At 41.7% G+C, this 16861-nt stretch overlaps 1 protein-coding gene across 1 annotated transcript; it reads left to right on the top strand.

Annotated features, from left to right (window-relative positions):
- The first annotated feature begins 11247 nt into the window (after window positions 1–11247).
- On the top strand, window positions 11248–14460 carry ticam1 (TIR domain containing adaptor molecule 1). Its single transcript, XM_029452690.1, has 2 exons — window positions 11248–11422; window positions 11700–14460. The coding sequence occupies exon 2, from the start codon at window positions 11822–11824 to the stop codon at window positions 13580–13582; it is 1761 nt and encodes a 586-aa protein (XP_029308550.1). The 5' UTR covers window positions 11248–11422; window positions 11700–11821; the 3' UTR covers window positions 13583–14460.
- The last annotated feature ends 2401 nt before the right edge of the window (window positions 14461–16861 follow it).

Consider the following 16861-nt stretch of genomic DNA (forward strand, 5'->3'; position numbering starts at 1 on the left):
ACCAAAAACTAAGCGTGAAACGCTCGTGATAAGTGCGTCTATTTGGTCAGTGCATCCTCTCAGAGTGCCCACCCTGAAAATGGCAGTCTGGCTGTTTTTTGCCATGTGCTGGAGGCCCAAATTCCGGGAGGAAGTCAGATGCGCACAGACTGTTTCCGAGAATTCAGGATGCGCAAATCCACGCTTGTAGTCCACTTGCACTCTTCCAATTCCGGTCTGCATTTGAAAAACACGCATGCATTATGTTCACCTTTTCACGAAACATTAAATAGTTTAATTGCAGCAGTTTGTTCTTTCTATTTTGCCTATTCATTTTCTGGATACGTTACGCACGCATCCACACAGACTGATCATACCATGAGTCACGGCTTGGCGAGAGACGGGTGGCGGCTGTGAATGATCGCTGTCTGCTTTCTGCTCTTCAGGTGTCTCACTCGGATTATTAGGGGCAGAGGGCTGCTGTAATGTCGATACAATGACAGATGGTCCGCATCAAGCCGGTGCACATTGTTCAGCTGGGAAATAATAGCCACCATTAATCAGTGTTCGCTGACTCTCGGACCCGATAGACTGTCTGGTGAGTGAAATGAATCAAAAGTTAAATTGTTTGGGAGTCTTCCACAAGGATTCCTTTACAATACACTGGCTGTTCAAACATACCCTTAAAACTTTCCAAGCAGCGGAAGCAGCATTTATCTGTACACTGTGTACCATCGATGCGTCTCGCAAAGCTCTTTGAAAAGTTCACACGTGCAGAAAAAAGGTTGCTTAAATCACACGGAGTCACACGGATGTTCTTATGAAATGACCGAAAGACACGTTTTTCTATTCGCTGGCATGTTTCTCATGCGCTCGTTTTAGAGACGTGAAGCCGTCTCATTAGTACTGAGCGCCAACCCAGACCCCACCGCACATTGTCACAGTTTCACAATTATTCCATGTGCATTTTCAGCACACTTTCTTTCAATAAATTAAAATATTAGAGAAGCTTAATTTCCTTCTAACTACAGCAGCAATTAGCACAGATTTCACTGGGTTTAACAAAAAAAACCGCCTCCCTAATTTTAGGTTATGCATTTTACATGATGGCATACTTACAAAATGTCTCTTCACCGGCTGCCTGCAAAACAGCAGGATTCACTGTCCAGTCGAGGCGGACTGATGCAAATTCTTCAAGTCTACCACAGTGGGTATTTTCACTCTCATCACTTCCGTCCGAGACCAACTCTCCACCGACTGAGCGCCTGCCTCTCTGATCCACAGATTACGTCTGTTTGAGAGGCAAGAGGGAGGGCATCCGGTTTACAGGGATCACCGGGAGGACCGGGATTGGCTCAGAGGAGATAGCTTGATAAAATGCTCGTCTGCCATTGGACGGCGGGGCACGCGGGGAGAGGAGGGGGGGGGGGGGGGCTGTCGTGTATTATTCAGGAGAAACCGGGTGGGGAGTGGAAGAGGAGGATACTCCAGTCAAAGCGGCATATGCAGACAATGCCCTGTGTCTCAGAAATTCAGATTTCATTGGTGGATTTATTCACCACAGTTTATGGCTTCCAATAGTCTCATCATATGGACTAACAGGCAAATTGGAGCACTTATGTTAACCAAACTGTATATGTGGTAGCTATTAGTATCTATAATGACCTCAGACTTTCTAATAAAGGCTCTGGGATCACTGTAAAACCCATAATGGCAATTTTATATAGGAAAAAAATGATGTGAAATAGAGGAAAACCCTAAGATTCACGACATTACAGCAGTCTATTTCTCTTTTTAGTTCTTCTTTCTATGTTTGTCCTATTTAAAGATAAGAATTAAATATGCCGGACTAACATGGTGGAAGGGAACATCTATAAATAAATCAAACAACCATTATTTTGCATCAAACATTGAACCTCAACTGTGTGTGTGTGTGTGTGTGTGTGTGTGTCTGTGTGCGTGTGTGTGTGTGTGTGTGTGCGTGCGTGTGTGTGTGTGTGTGTCTGTGTGTGTGTGTGTGCGTGTGTGTGTGTGTGTGTATGTGTGCGTGTGTGTCTGCACATGTGACTTTCTGCACGTGTGTATCTGTCCATGCATGTGTGTGTGTCTGTGTAAGAGTGTGTATGTGTGTGTTTCTGCTGTATGTAGGCTACGAGACAGCTGGAACTGCAGAATTTTCCACACAGGAGTAGGGGAGGAAATGGTGCATGGATAATTCTCTCTTCAGATCCTCTGGTACTCGCTCTGAGAGTACTCAGCTGAATCAATACTGCTCAAAGCTTTCTCATGTTCCCACTCTCACATCAGTGCTACTGTTGGGAGTCCGGGGCAGTCCATTTTAGGCGTTTTCTAGAGATGATTATTTAAATTTAAAAAGCCACCACTCCTTCTGTAGAGGGATAATTGCAATGCTAAATCACCCTTGACCTACAGGCTTCCCACACACACACACAGATTTACATCCATAACTGTGAGTTGTTAACCTGCATACTGAGCCGGTGTGTGAGCAAAAATCCTAATAGCCACAGCGGGGGCTCTTCTCTGACCGGTAGCCATGGTGATTGAACACATTTCTCCACACATCAAGAAAGGCGGTCTGTCTGCGCTGCACCACACAGGCCTTTATTAGACCCAGACCCTTGGACTGGAAGGAAGGAAGCACCAAGTATAGGATCACACCCATTTCATTGTGACTCTACAATTTTACGACAGTCAAGAGGCCGTCCTCCACAAATTAGTTCTTTTTTGGGAAGACTCTCTGCTCTTGTCTCCGTTAAACCGATAAAATAGCACGCTCAAATCTCAACAAAGAGGCACATCATCTGATTATTGTGCGGATTTGAAGGGTAATTTGCATAACTGGTGGGAATGATGCTCTCAGAAGTATAGCACCTAGATTTGTTCAGTATTCAGTCTAATTTCTAACATCCAAACGAGAGCAACAGCCTTGGCTTGATTTCCTTTAAGCTTCTAATCTTTTTCCTCTTAATTTAGCTGCAGCTTCAATCACAGCTCTTTCACAAATCTAACCGTGTGGGAGTTTATGTGTGTGACTGCTATTATGTGAAAACCTTATAATTCCATATTCGGTGAAATTCATATTTTAATTTTAATTGAACGGTCATGTAGTTCTCTATGGGTTTTAAGATTTTGGCACCACTTACTGATAAGGCAACCCTAATAACAGATCTATAAGTTCTAACTTTTATTTCAGTTATAAGCCATCAGTAAGAGCTGGTGTTTATTCTTCAATGGGCTTTCTTTTAATAATACATACAGTGGGATCCATTTATTAACCACTTATGAAACTTGATAACTTGAGACTTACTGTATTCTCAGAACCCATTGGCTATTATCTGACGATGATTAAGCTTTTTATTATCTTAAAATTAGCTGGTAAACTAGTTCCTTCTGAAACAATCCAGTCGTAGACGTCGTCTCTCCAACTCTCACACATCAAGCTGCTATCAGACTGTAAAGACTGAACAGCGCACTGAAGAGAAATATTTGCCTGAATATCTACTGGCTTCAACGGAAACTAAAAATATTGCCCCTTTCCCCAGAGGCTTATCGTCGTCAGATCAATAGAAGGAGATGGGTTCCAAGATTGATGGATTACTAACATTTATGATACATTATGAACAAACACCAGAGAACAGTTTTCACAACCTAGAAATACAAAAGTTGTTCAGGTTGTGGTTTATAACTGATCCAAAGCATTACAACAAGACTATATAACGTGTCACCCATTCAATACACTCTTACCAGACGCTAATGGTGGCTAACGTTAGCTACTGTAATGTTAGCAATCTTTAGAGCTTGTTGTGTAAGTGATATTGCTGAGTCATCTTGCTGACTTTATGACTCCTCTCTACTTGAGCAACTGTAAACACTTTTAGAATGTCGCAGATAAACATTTCAATAGTTTTACATACGTCATACAAGACTTTTGAGTTTCTACCCTTTTGCTCCCGTTTCACTCGCTCTCACTCATTTATTTTGACTCTGGTGATGATAGCTTTCAAGCATTTGAGTCAAAAGTAGGCCACCATCCTGTAATTGCCGCTTTTTTGCCAATTGCCAAATCTTCTTATAAACTTCTTGTTTTCCCCAATCTGAAAGCTCATAAAAAGTTGATATCTTACATAAGGCCTTTGTCCAGCAGTGCCTGTCTAAGCTGGACTGATGTGCGTATTTACTCTTATGTCCATATGTGTGTGTGATCCAGACACAAGCCAGCCCTGGACTCAACACAAATAGAAAGTGTCCGATGTGCTACTGTTGATTACCATGGCAACGTATTAAGGTGAGGCTTAAAACCATGGCTGTCCCATACTGAGTGACATCTCCAACTGCTTCAGTAATGAGCTGTCTAACATGCTGTCATCCTCTACAGATGGAGCACATACTGTACAGTAGGCCGCTCAACATTTATGAGAATTATCCAGACGTTTTTAAGGGATATTTTGACATTTTAGGAAATATGTTTATTACCTTTCTTGTCGAGAGTTAGACAAGAAGACTGAAACAACTCTTACGTAGGAGAGTGGTATCCATTTTCTCCTCTAAAGGCCTAACAGCCATTAAAGCCACTTCGGAACAAGTTAGATTTTTTGCGTTCTTTCCACCACCTGGTCTGAAAAAGTGATGGTAATGTTGAAGAGCTTTAAACCTGTATTCTCTGTAATGTTCAGCAGGGGGCGACTCCACTGGTTGTCTGGTTGTATAGAAGACTATGAGAAAATGTCCAGACTTCTCGCTTGATTTATTACTTCACTTAACATTTTCCTAACTGGTTTATGGTTTCATTCACTAGTTTCACATCTTCTCCAAAACAGCATGATGTTCATGTTGCAAATAATCATCTCATTTACAGTAAAATGGACGATAAAGCAGTGCAGTGCAGGGAGGGGCTACTTTGTGATACACAGGTCGCTGCCATGTTGTTGTCCGGTCTCCGTGTTATCTAAAAATGTATTTTTCAATGTTCGGTTGTACCCTCTGGTGTCACTTCTGGTGAAAACAGAGAAAACCAAGATGGCGACGGGCAAAATGTCAAACTCAAGGCTTCAAAACCGCATTCACCAAACCAATGGGTGACGACCCGATGACTACCTCCACTTCTTATATATAGTCTATAGTTTGTTTCTAATCTGTCCAAAACCTTTAGAGAGTTGTTTGACACACCATGAGCCTCCGCGCATGCAAACGTCATCCTCCAAAATGGCATCTGATTCACTTCGTCTCCCAGCACAAGCACTTTACAACCAACAAAGTAAAGAATACAGAGACGCAGAATTGTAAAATAGATTAGGGCAGGTGATTGCAGAGGAGATTGGTAAAGATCGCAAAACAAAGGATGTACGAAAGATTAGAAAGTAGTGATTGTTCTCTCGGCAACTGAACTATAGCTTAATGTCATTCATTCATTAGCCTCGTTTGGGACTAGTGCTATTCATTGCAATTGTAATTAATTAAATTTGTCACAACAAATAAAATAAAATAAATGCATTGAAATTAGTGTAACGATTTTTATGGGATGACAGACTTGGTATGCAAAGGCCTTAACTCTCAGCAAGAATGTGAAAAAAACATATTTCCCAAAATGTCAAACTATTCCTTTAAAGTTTCAGCAGCCTTAATCTACAAGTTATGTGCACATGTGCACCGTACAAGGCTTTTGTGCTTTGAGTAATTTGGGAATCCAGATATCAAGTGTTTTTCCTGAAAGAGAACAGGGGATATTATCAATACCGATCACCACCAATAGCTTTTTTTTTGCCTCCAAACGTAAGTAGCTATAAAATCAGTGTTGTCATTAGACACACACAGGTTTTGTTTACTTGATTGGTCAGAAAGTCTTCATATAGCTGTTGTCTGGTAACTGTTCTCATACAGCTAATTGCAAAACCACAGTGTGAGTCGCCTTATCTCACATCATCAACAGTATGGCACAGTCCCCGGCAACCCCGGACCACCTCCACCAACCCTGCGTACAGCTCTGCCATCATGGATGCCTCCTGTCGGGTTTCATTCTTGCGTGATGCCAGAAGCAAATTCTCCGTCTCAATTAATCACTGAGTTTCTAATGGAATGCTTCCCTTCAGGATGAGGCCCATCACAGAGGGGGCTGCAGTCAGTTCTGTCGGTGAAGCTGCTCTGATTGCCTGAATACACTCCCAGCTTTGGAGTCACTGCAGATGTCTGCTAATTGTGGTGATTATGGCGAACGGAGGGGGGTAGGAATATGTAATGAATTTCCCATTGCTTTCATGCCTCACATCCTTTGGTTATGTGCATCTGCTATACAAGCGGAGCATCCGCAGGGTTTGGAGATGGACAAAAGTGACATGGGGGATTGGGCACTGGCTTTTGGACGGACAGCTATTCTAGCGGCAAGTGCAGCCAGATTGGGTCCATTTATTCTTTTAGTTCTGTTCATTTCTGATACAATGCTGGTTTTAATTCCTCTCCTCTTCTGCTCTCTGCTCTTGTTCTGTCACTTCTTTTCTCCTCTTCTTTACAAATCTATGAATGGGTGGACGGCTTTAAAAACCTCTAGCAACTGTTCTCGCTGCCCAAAATGTTAAATCATGTCAATTTGATCTTTATAGCCCAGAATCACAGGTTTGTATTAAAGGGCTTTAAAATGTAAACAGACTATTGATTAACAGACTAGCCTGGCTCTGTCCAAAGGTAAAAAAAAAAACTTAGCAGCACCTTTAAAGTTCACTAATCAACACGGCAGAAAACTGAAGTGTAAAGATTGAGGTTTCTTTTTTTCCGGTTCCCCTTGTTTCCAGTCTTTATGCTAAGCTACGTTAACCATTACATTTAGCACAGAGAATGGTATCAATCTTCTCATCTTATGCTCAGCAAGAAAGCAAATATATGTATATATATATTATATATGTTTCCAACAATGTCAAATTATTTCTTTATGGAAATAAATGATAAATATACCGTATTAAGTAAATACTGAACATAATACCTTGAAGAATTTCAGGCAGAATGTGAACTGGTTTGAAGATGGATAAGAAAAGATGTTGAGCATCTTCCAGGAGCCACTACACATGTATTCCATTTGTATCCATGATAAAGCACTGTACCTTCAGACTCCAAAGGCAGAAATAAACAAAATCTGTTACACAGTCCTCATGTCAGAAAGACTTTGTCAGTTTTATATTTCTACAGGAGAAATAAAACTGGTGGTTGTGCATATTTAAAAGCCATATGTAAATTGCTTGTGCAGCTTAACAACCTATTAAACTGAGAGGATTATACACGCAACCTGAATTTCTGCACATTTTTCTCTTCATGGTTATCATGCCACTCTTGGACATGCTACTCTGGACGATGAACCGGAACAAATCATATTCATACATTTAGCATATTAATGAAGTTAAATATCAGACATTCTCTCTCCTCTGTTGCAAACATGCCTGATTTATTGTGGATGTGCTTTTGCAAGGCAAGAGTTAGCTAATTCCTTTGGGGCGAGTGCCCTTCCTGTCACACTGATCAAAGACTTTCTCTTGATATGAGCATAAACTGCTCCATGCCCCATCACCGTCAATGTCTGTGCATGCGTGTGAGTTTGTGCGTGTGTGTTTATGCAAGTGTATGTCTATGTGTGTGTGAGGTGGGGGTGATGTGTGTGTGTATATCCATCCCCCATCACCAGAGGCTGTATTATGCATTGTTGTTGGCATGGCCTACATGCTCACCCAAGCATGGTGCAGTGTGGTACAGTACACACGTCTTCCCATCCCCACCGCACTCCCCTGTCCTGTCCGCAGGCCCGCTTCATTTACCTTTGCTCCTGAATTAATGCTAGTTAACTGTCACATTAACTCAGATCTGTTGGCCCGCTTTGTCAACAACATTAAACTAGCCTCAGTGTGTGATAGCCAGGGTTATTTTTGCTTTGGTACACAGCACACGCACGGACTGAGTTTGCCTCAATGTATGTAGGCTACCTAAAGCTGCAACCATCCATGACACAATCTGAATAAAAAGCACTGTTACGTAAGATTTTAAAGCTACATGCTGCTTTTTCTTTTCTCAACAAAATCGCAGAGAATGCAGGAAAATGCAAAACTTCTCTGACGAGTGCAGTCGTGGCTGTAGTGCAGGTGTTTCATTCAGTGTATCAATAGAGGCCGAACCGTGGGCGTGGACGCTCAATTGAATGAGTGCATGGCCTTGTATCTGTGTATTTCTTCACATGTACATGTGTGTCGAGCATATATTTGCCTGCCAGAAGCGAGTGTGTTAAATTCTCTTAGCATGTGTGACGAATCAAGTGGCTGGGAAAAGAGCAGCGTGTTTCATGGCCTCTCTCGGCCCCTCACAAACTAAATTCTAAAGAGACTATCGATCTGTCAAGGTCTCACTTCGATGCCCTTATATCTCACTGTCTTATCTATATGGCTTTGTATCTCTTTCTCTGCATCTTCCACTGTGTCTATCTTTCTATCTTCTTTATTTCTTGCTAATTTATTTGAATAGATATCATGCAAAAGGGAGCAGAGAGATGCAGCGTGTGAGACATAAAAAAGAGAGAGCATCCCCCACTCATACGTCTTTCATCCTAATCCGTAGTCTCTGTCCAAGAAAGGGCCTCCTTTTCACTTGTCTGCCCTAAAGCCTCTTATATGTGACCCCTCTGTGTCTCCCTCAGGGCTCTCTCCCACGGCCACAAACTACACACACAAACACACAGACACACACATCTGTGCATTTTAGTTTATGGTAATAAACCATGTAAAGTTGCAGTGTGTTTAGTTTCTGTTGAAAAAACGTAACATTGCAGCAAAAAAAAACAAGCAGTGGTCAGAATGCATTTGCTCCAAACACCATTACCGAAGCTGTCCAAAGTCACGATTTGCCAAACTGACAGAGCCTCTTATATGTTTTGCCTGAAGGTGAAGGCAAATTTACCGCCAGGCTGACTAACACAGCTGCTGGGAGAGCGTGTTTCTCGTTAACAGAACTGACCTCAATAAAGATGGACGTTTGGCAGTCCGTTATGTAACTGACTGAGGATGATCCTGAGGCTGTGTGAATGTGTGTTGTTTTTTGTGCGCCAGTGCTTTCATGTTAGGGACAGATTATGTGTGCATCTGCTTGCACGTGTGTATGTGTCAAGGACGTATATCTCGGCATATATGGTGTGCGAGTGTTTATAAGTAAATTCATGTGCATATTATTGCGACCGTACGAAGGTTACTGGGGTGAAGTCTGAATCATAGGTTTCACTTTTAAAACATATATGTGTTTTCTTTGGACCCTTTCCTTAACTTAAAAAACTGCAACACCGTTCTCCCCAATATCTAATAAACAATACTGAACAGTATTGAATTGGTGCAACTTGTTTAATCGTGTACCCCAATTAAAACAGTCTTTATAACATAGCCAAAGCACCGATTACAATATTCCAGATAATGTCAAATAAAAGGAATACATGCTAATAATGTATACATTACATACTACTTACCTTGCACATAAGCTATAACAAAATATGTTATAGCTTATGTGTAAGGTAAGTAGTATGTCTGATTGAATATAGGAATGGGGTGTGAAAGCCGACTCCATTTTGGATCCACGTTTCAAGTAAAATAGATCCATTAAGCTCTCTAGCCAACGAATCCTTTATCAAATCTTTTCTTCACGGTCTCTCTTAGATAGGCTTTTTTGTCTCTTTTGTCTCTTTCTGACGCTACAGGCATCTGCAAAAACTGCCGACGTATACAAACATGTGTTAACTCAGCAACACAGTTGTTAACAAGACTAACGGGCTACATGGCACACCACCTTAAATAAAACATGTGGATACACTTCATCAAAGTCAAGAAAACAACTGCTAAATGCAATATTAGCTGTAAGGCACTTACAACAGAACAGGGGGGACAAAACCCTTCCTCAAATATATTTCTCCTGTCCATCACGTTAGTAATAGATTGTTGCATTTTTATAACCTGAGAATAACAAGTGCTGGTCGTATTCTGTGACCCATCAGATCATGTGACCTGTGGCAGAGCAACAACTACCTTCAGGTAACGTGAAGTGCATTTAGCAAAATCAGTGATTTATTTAGTTGATATTTGCTGAAAGATAAAGTAGCATTAATATAAATTCCACTGTGTTGTTTTTACTTTTGCTTCGAAGGCTTCTGCACAGCCCACCAGTGAGACGCAAACGCTGTATTCCCTCCTAGCAAAAGGAAACATGAGTCAGGACAGGGTTAGTGAATGTCACAGAGCAGTGAAAAAATATGTTATGAACGCTCCTCGCCCTTTCAGCACGGCAGAATCTCCTTGGTCGGGGTATGTATTCATTCCCCACCAGAAAAACTACCTAAAAATATTTGAGAAGGGATTCAAATTGGATTTGAATTTTATAAGCAGATTCAGAACTGGATTCAGATTCAATAAAATGCTATTGAACCACATCCCTGGTCATATAACCAATACAGTTTCAAACCCCAGTAACTATACCCCTTGTTATAAAAATGCCAATCCTCTGCTCTCCTAGAAAACTACTGTCCTTCTATCCAAACCTCTTTCTGACCCCTAATAAGTTTCATACAGTCCCTTAGTTTTTATACTGTTGGCTATAGAGTTATCTTTAAAACAACACAGCTGTGGTCAAGGTGGCATGTGCTATATAGCTCAACTAAATGCTGATACTTTAATCTTTAAAGATGCATACATAAATACAAATGCCACAATAAACATAGAAACCACGCTTCCTATGGAGTTACTGTAATCTCTCAGAAGTGGTCATACAGTAAACACATCACTCAGCCCTAACAGAGAGGCTCTCTGTCTGCACTGTATTGAGGGATTTGATGCTGGCTTGCACTCTGCCTGGTGTGACCCCACCCCTGGTAAATACAGGGTTGGAGGTTTCCTCCGTGGATAAAAATACTCTTTCCTCTCAGCAGAGAGGGGGAGAAAAGCCAGAGTTCTTTTCTCTTCTGCGCCCATTGTGCACGAAGAGCTAAAGACTTCTACACTCATAACTAGTGAGTCTTTTTGTTTTCCAATATTGTGATAAATCTAAGTATAGAACAAGTTGAGTGTCACAAAGTACATGTTATAGAAGTGAACAATTCTGGTGAATGTTTGCATTAGCGTCTTTTAAGGATGGCAAAACTTATTTGGTTTTATTTTGAGAACTATGTTTTTCCCTCTTCCTGCCTTTGCCTTTTGTCCTTCATGGGGTTCCCTACTTCACAACTTGTGACATCATCATTATGTAAAACTGTTGCAAGCTAGCAGAGGCCTACAACAGACGGTACGGCCACTGATTAACTTGTTAACAAAAGTTTGGCAAGACTCAACTGCAGTGTTCTGCGGTCGATCTCAAATGTGCAGTAAGGATTTCCTGTTTGGAGAAAATAGTTTTCTACTGGTGGGACTGAACTGGAAAAGAGACTGTGAGTGACTTCCTTATTTGAACTAGAAACACAGACTCAATTCAATTTTGTTGCTCTTGCCAGCGAGTATTGTCATCAAGTTCATGATTGTTTCAGTGTCAGTTTGATCTTCGTGGATCAAGTTTGATCTATTAAATATCATTTAGGCGCCTTATACAAACAAATGAACTACTTTTTCATTGAAAAAATGGATTAACATGCAGTCAGAACAACAAGCCCAACATGTTGTGAATATAAAAGTTGACTTCTGACGTTTGTTGATTTGATCTCTTTACAGAAACAAGAATGTCCATGAAACTGTGCACCCCTTTCTTCGACATATCAAGTTCTTGCAAAATCCCATGTGCTCCTGTCAGCTTCTGCCATAGGTTGGAGGTTAAGTAGCACGAAAAACTGAAAATGAGTCACGCAGGACAAGAAAATCAAGGGACGGGACTGAGAGACATCTTCGACATAGTAGTTAAAGCACCTCCGGATCGACTGCTAAGTCTGACATTCCAGCTGGGTGAGACTCCTGAAGATAATATCATACACGCCCTATGTCTGATCGTTCTCCAGAAAGAGGCGCGAGCCCTGAACAAACTCCAGATGCTGAAAGATAACTACCTCGCTCAACATCTAGCTGAAAAGTGGCAAATGAGTGAAAGCAAATTAGAAGATTTTGCCATTCTTTGTGGTCATTTTCAGGAGTTTACAGCAGAATCTTTGACACTGTTGGCCCGTATTTTCAAGGTTTTGTCAGAACAGAGGCTGTGTGAGCCATGTCTGAGAAATCTGGCGTATAAGAGAGCCCTTTCCAGTGGCAATCAAAAAACAAGCAATTGTGAGGATCTGGAGAATGATCATCTCAGAGAGGAAGCTAAAGTTGTCTGTGGGCCTCAGGTTTCAGAGTGGATGTACTCTTCCAAGGATCTCAAGTCAGGGTCTTACTGTGATCCTCTTAGCAGCCTGGATGAAGAAAGCCCAACTTTAAAAGTTACCCTGTCTCAGGATCAGGCAGAGAGAGCTCACAGTCTGCCCAGTCCGCTGCAGGCGACCTCTTCAATGCCCTCATATCCTACTCATCTAGAGATAAGTATAGCTACAACAGCATTATTTCAAGACGACATAGTAACTCCAGAAACATCAGATGCAGCCAAACTAAACATCCCCGTCCTCCTTGTTAGTGAATGTGAAGCAAAAGATGCACTAGGGCAATCTCACAAATCTCAGGCTCAGTCTAAATCCAGTGAACCTCCGATGTTTGGTGCAACGAAACACTCGAAGATAGAAGAAACATTAGCTACCAAGCCAACCACTAAACCAAACTTTGCACTACCCACTGCAACCAACGTTGTGCTACCCAAGATGCCTGCTCCAAAGGAAATGCATGAAAGTATAGATACAGATGTGGAGGAAGAGGAAATATTTTATGCATTTGTTATCTTCCACGCACCTGAGGATGCAGATACGGCCGAGAGCATGAGGGAAAAACTGGAAAAGGTCATTAGTAGTGAAGGTGCAACTTTTTCTGGGGACTTTACCATCCCTGGAAGGAGCACTCTGATGAGTGTAGAGGATGCTATCAACAACTCGGCTTACACTGTTCTGCTGCTTACTCGCAACTTCGACACACGCATGCAGGAGATGGAGACAGACTCTGCCCTTATCAACTCCATAAAGAAGAAACACAAGGACGGCACAGTTATCCCTCTGCTGCCACGGGAGAACCCCATGCCCAAAGAGATGCTCCCTATGGTTTTGCAGACAATAAATCCACTGGAGGAGAACAAGAGCTTTGAGAGGAAACTACAAAGGGCATTGTCTCCAGCGAAGATTAAAAAACAGAAAGAAATCTGGACTGCAGAGCAGAAAGTGAAATTGCAGAAAAAGAGACAGGAGACACTAAAGAATTTAAAACAGCACCAAAAGCAGTTGATGAGAGAGTCTGCAAGAGCCAAGCTGCTGGAGGAAGAGAACCTGATGCTAATGGCACAAAGACTTAAACTCGTCCACATTGTGCCACAAGCACCGGATGGTGGCGACGACAGGGTTCGACCACAAAATATTCACATTGAAAATGCTCAGTACATTATGATTGGTAACGACTCTCAAATGACCGTGAGTTCTGGTGGAGGTGCAGATAAAGATGATTCAATTTACAGAGAGGAGGAACAATAACCTTTAAAGATGTAGGTTTAAAAAAAGAAAAATTACATTTTCTGGAGTCAATGTATTTTTATAAAATGAAGGAAATAATCATGTTTTTTGTCTAAACACTAAAATATCAACCACTGAGAGGCGTTCACTGCAGATGGTTTCATTGTATTTAAACTTGAAAGACATTTCAATAAAGTGCCATCCTAATAATTTCAGAAGAGCCGAAATGAGAGTCTGTTTAGCAGAACAAGCGCTTCAGATGAATATTTAGCAGAGGACTGCCATCTACTGACCGATATGTGATGTACATTTCCTGATGTCAGCAGCTGTATGAGCCCACTGCGGACCCTAGGGGGCGATGTTGTTACATGCTCCTTATTGCCCTTTACTGGATCTTTGTGCAGTGTCATCCTAAAGCGCCACTGTTCTGGTATCAGCTAAAACAGATTGAATAAAATCTTAATTAAAATATTTTCCATTTTACTTCGTGTGTGTGTGTGTGTGTGTGCTGATTTTGAATCATTGTGTACAGTTTCGTTTAAGAGAAGCTGTGAAACGTTTTGGTGATCAGATCAAGTTTTAAGCACTTTTACATCACATTACAGGTCATTTAGCAGATGCTCTTATCCAGAGCCCGTTACAGTGAACTAACTACACAGGACAGTCTCCCTGGAGCAACTCAGGGTGAAGTGCCTTGCTCAGGGGCACAATGGTGGCAGCCCTGGTATTGCACTCACAACTTTCTGGTGTTTTAATTGTAAGACTAACAACTAGACCACTAGACCACCACCGTCCACAACATTGTTATCCTTGTCTGAATGTGACTTTTATATCATCTCATCTTCCTGTCTGCGATAACTCTCGTCCATGTCCGTAGTTACCGAGGACGACAGCAGAAAGCTTGTTAAGGTTGTTAACAAAATGTTGGAGACATGAACATCACTGGTTGGCAATAAATAATAAATTGAATATTAAGACATTAATGATTAGCTCAGGTTCAGTCTTAAGGGCCTTCCCACATATCTCTGACATTGTGTCTTATAAGTCAAGCTGCACCTTAACTTCCCCAGACAGGCTGCTTTTATAGTTCTGAAATTGAATACACTTAATTTTCTATATCTGATGAATTTTGCAAATATTTATGAAACCATACTATTAAAGCAGAATTCAAAGGGGAAATGTCGCTTCACACTGCTATACATCCACAGGCCATTGCAAAATGGGTGATCAGGTGTTGTTCTTTGTATTAAGCGCTATATAAATTCAATTTATTATTATTATTATTATTATTATTATTACTTGTTTATTTTTGATAGTTTCACCTTTATTTGACAGAGGACAGTGTAGAAATGGGGAGAGAGAGAGAGAGAGAGAGAGAGAGAGAGGGGTGTGACATGCAACAAAGTGGGATGTTGCCGTTATAGCATGCACTGTAACCACTCGTCAGTACAACAGTATATTTATGGAAAACTACTAAAAACTATGAATTGGCCACAAAAGAGTTAAGTTCACGTCCATCAAGTGTGAAATAGCTCCATCACACTGGGCTGTGAGGAGAGGAGGACACTGCACAGCATCTACGTATGTTATTTTATATTATGTTCTGTATGTATCTGCAGCCACTGTGAGCCGCTGTCAATCCAGAATTCTTTATGATGTAACACATTCTGTGTCGTGTTCTATAATTCTACAGGAGTACAAATACATGCAGCAGCTCCATGAAGTCTTCATTTGAGACAAAGACTTATTACAGTGTGTACGACTGTGTAAGCTATTAGTAGAGACAAGCATCTTCAGTCACAGAACTGACAATATCAGAAAATGGAGAACTTCAAGAGCCACAAGCTCAAAGTGGACACCTTCGAGTTGTGTGAGAACGACTTCAGGTTCCTTTGCAACGAGAATGATTCCCTCCTGCTGGAGAATGTGGCAATAAAGCTGCACTACACAAACAAGCTTGCAGCAGAGAGGAAGAAGAAAGCAGACCTGGGTCAAGAAATTGACCAAATGAAGAAAAAGCTTCAGAGACTTAACTCCATGAGATCGGACAAGGTGACCGGTGTGACGTTGGTCTCCTCCTCAGCCGTGGAGATCCCTGGTCAACACCTTGAGGTCAAGAGTCCTCCTGCCGCTGAGCTCCAAATGGAGAAATATAAGGGCGAAGTTCTCGCTCCAAAAATGACGGAGCTCAACCACCAGCTCCAGATAGAGAGAGACCTGAGGGCCGAGGCAGAGGCTAAAGCAAATGAGGCTGTTGACATTGCAGATGAACTGATGCAGAAACTGGAGGAGATGCATAAAATCTCAGACCAGCCCTCAGTTACACCCCAGATGCTCGATGCTGAGCTTAAAACAAAGATGAAAGGCTTACAGCATGAAACTCTGCAGCTGAACAGAATACTTCAGAAGGAAAAAGTATTAAGGGCACAGGCAGAGTTCGACAAATCGGAGGCATTCAAGGTTGCAGAGGCACATTGCAAAGACACAGAGGCTATGCAAAGGGTCCTTGAGGTGTCAAAGAGGAGCATTAGTAATGCCCTGCAGACGCTCAACACAATGGAGAAGAAAATTGAGGACACTGCCAATAAGTTTATGGCAGAGAAGAAGGATAAGGATGGTCCCAAGCAAGAAATTGCAGAGTTGCTCCAGAAGCAAAACGACCTGAGGGAACAGAAGGAGGCAGAAGACCTAAGGGACTTTGAGATCCTGGAAGCTCGTTGCCAAAAATGGGCAGAAAAGAGTCTCTCCTGCCACCAGGCTGCAAATGGAGGAAAAGAAGAGGTCTCTGCTGTGACATGTTGTGGCTCATTAAACAAAGGAGGAATTCAAAGTGTGCTGAAGGTCCCAAGAAAGTAAAGCAATGACCGTGTGGCAGTCCAACACAAGTGGCACCTAAACAGAGACCATGACAGAAGAAAAGGAGGGAAAAACAAACAGATTATAGGTAAGACAGACTCAGCCTCATAGACAGTCCAGGACCCAGCTTACTGCAAGAGACAGAACCAACTTAACAGCATGTTTGTATTCTGTCGCTGATTACCTGATTCAGTCGAGCTGTCTGAACCCCAGCAGGACCACGTGGTGACCACAACCCACAGCCACAGTCCGCTTCCAAGACAACGAAGTGATGACCTGCTAACTGACCAGACCTGAAAGGAGATCCCCTTCTTTTCTCTTGTGACTTCTTCAATAAAGAAATTTGAAATTGCAATATGAATACAAGTTTTGTATATACTTATATAATATAATGCAATATAAATGAACACCCAGCAAAGCAGGGGCAGCTGTTTGAGGTCAAAT

Source organism: Cottoperca gobio, chromosome 17, assembly GCF_900634415.1.
Source record: "Cottoperca gobio chromosome 17, fCotGob3.1, whole genome shotgun sequence".
Classification (NCBI taxonomy): domain Eukaryota; kingdom Metazoa; phylum Chordata; class Actinopteri; order Perciformes; family Bovichtidae; genus Cottoperca; species Cottoperca gobio.